Source organism: Galeopterus variegatus, unplaced genomic scaffold (assembly GCF_000696425.1).
Source record: "Galeopterus variegatus unplaced genomic scaffold, G_variegatus-3.0.2 Scaffold267, whole genome shotgun sequence".
Taxonomy (NCBI): Eukaryota; Metazoa; Chordata; class Mammalia; order Dermoptera; family Cynocephalidae; genus Galeopterus; species Galeopterus variegatus.
This window is the reverse complement of record NW_007726378.1, coordinates 192452-194260: the sequence shown is the minus strand read 5'-3', so window position 1 is coordinate 194260 and position 1809 is coordinate 192452. Positions and strand designations below refer to the sequence as shown.

The 1809-nt window shown below is 55.7% G+C and overlaps 1 protein-coding gene across 4 annotated transcripts in view; it reads left to right on the top strand.

Moving 5' to 3' along the window:
• Positions 1–1803, top strand: part of AMZ1 (archaelysin family metallopeptidase 1) — a 33404-nt gene extending 31601 nt beyond the window's left edge. For all 4 annotated transcript variants that reach the window (XM_008566732.1, XM_008566731.1, XM_008566730.1 and 1 more), the window contains exon 6: positions 443–1803. In XM_008566732.1, the coding sequence (XP_008564954.1) occupies positions 443–1003 (561 nt within the window). In that variant the 3' untranslated portion in view covers positions 1004–1803. The remainder of the gene's footprint in view (positions 1–442) is intronic.
• The last annotated feature ends 6 nt before the right edge of the window (positions 1804–1809 follow it).

The following is a 1809-nucleotide window of genomic DNA, read 5'->3' as shown; positions in this document are numbered from 1 at the left end:
GTACAGGGTTGGGAAGGTGTGTGGCAGCACGCTGGTATAGGGTATGTCACTGTACAGACATGGGGGATGACACAACCTAAGAACAGATGTAACAGTGAAATGTAGCTAAAAATATTTAGGATGTGATGACTTCTGAGTATTTCCTTTGTTTTAAAACATTTACAATTTAATTATAAGCTTTATACAATTTCACTTTCCATAATGGTTGGTTTAACAACCGCTTGAGCTGCTCCTGAGAGGTGTGTGGTGGGCTCCTGAGAGCCGGCGCGTTGGGCTCCGGCACAGCCTGGGCTCCAGGCCTCAGCAGCACCCCAGCAGCACTGGCCCCTGTGCAGCAGAGGACAGTGGGGTCCCCTTAGGTAAGGAGCTGGGTCCCCTGGCAGCTCTCTGGCTAGACAAATGCCCAAACAGAGGGAGTTCAGCCTGTGTTTCTCCCTCTTAGCGACTCTACAGCTGGACTCAGGCAGTGACGGGGACATGGTCTGGCCAGGACGCAAGGGAGCCATCTGTGTCGGAGGACACCCTGCCCTTCAGCGCCGACTCGGGCATGTGCTGTGAGAGTGATTCGGAGCCTGTCACCAACCTGTCGGAGCCCCTCACCCCTGATGCGTGCAGTCATGCTTTCCCCTCAGGGCTGGAGCTGGAGCCTGAGGATGGGCTGAGCTCCCTGGTGGCCTCGGAGGCTCTGCCACAGCTCGGGGGCCCTGCGGAGGCCATCGGGGAGCATGAACGGTGGCTGGCCACGTGCATCCAGGCCCTGGAGAGAGAAGTGGCTGAGGAAGAGGTGGTGCAGGTGGACAGAGCTGTGGATGCCCTAGACCGGTGGGAGATGTTCACGGGGCGGCTCCCGGCCACCAGGCAGGACCTGCCCTGCAGCAGAGACAGTGCTGGGCTGCGCAAGGTCCTGGGGGATAAGTTCTCGTCTCTAAGGAAGAAGCTGAGCACGCGCAAACTGTCCAAAGCGGAGTCTTCCCCCTATCACTGGAAGGGAGAGGAGAATTAGCACAGCAAGGGCTGTCCCGTCTAGTGCAGGAAAGTCAGCAGCCCGGCATCTGCGTTTCCCTAGGACACCGACTGGCTGTCACTGTCCAGTGACTGAGGGCAGTGTCGACCCACCGGTGATTAAAAGGAAAGGTACTCTTGAGAAGCCTAGATGGCTCTTTCATTCCCACCCACTCACTCGCAGCCACAGGTCCCAGGCCTGCTCCAAAGCCAGTGGTCCCCAAAAGCCTCAGGGCCCCCTTGGTGAGGTGACCTGCACGCTGGGAGGAGCACCTGCCTGCAGAGGCAGAAGGAAGCGGTGGGCTTGCTTTCTCCTTCCAGGCTGGCAGGTGTGGGCCTGCTGAGTCCCTTCCGCTGTTTATAGCCACGTGGGCCCTGCTACTGCAACCCCAGCTTCCAAGGCCACACAGGGTCTCCACTCAAAGGGGAAGCCATGGGTTTTGTTTCTATCTAAAGTGTCATCCACGCACATGAAAGGGTCGCTTTCTGTGGCACTAATGGCATTCTGATCCTTAGGGACATCACATGCTGTCTCTGTGAAAGTTCTGGAGAATGTGCCCACTGGGATTTCCCATTTCTTTGACAGATGCCGCAGGAAAGGAGGGTGTCTAATTTGCAGGCTTAAGACTGTTAGACAGAGGCTTTCTTACTCCCTGAGACTGCTGCCTGCATAACCTTCAGTGGTGAAAAACTGCAAAGACATTCTTGGGACAGTTTTCTGACAAAGGCGGCCGTGCTGTCAGTACCAATTAGCTCAAGCTGGTGACAGTGTTGCTTAGATTGTGTCTTTACTGACTTTTTTTTTTT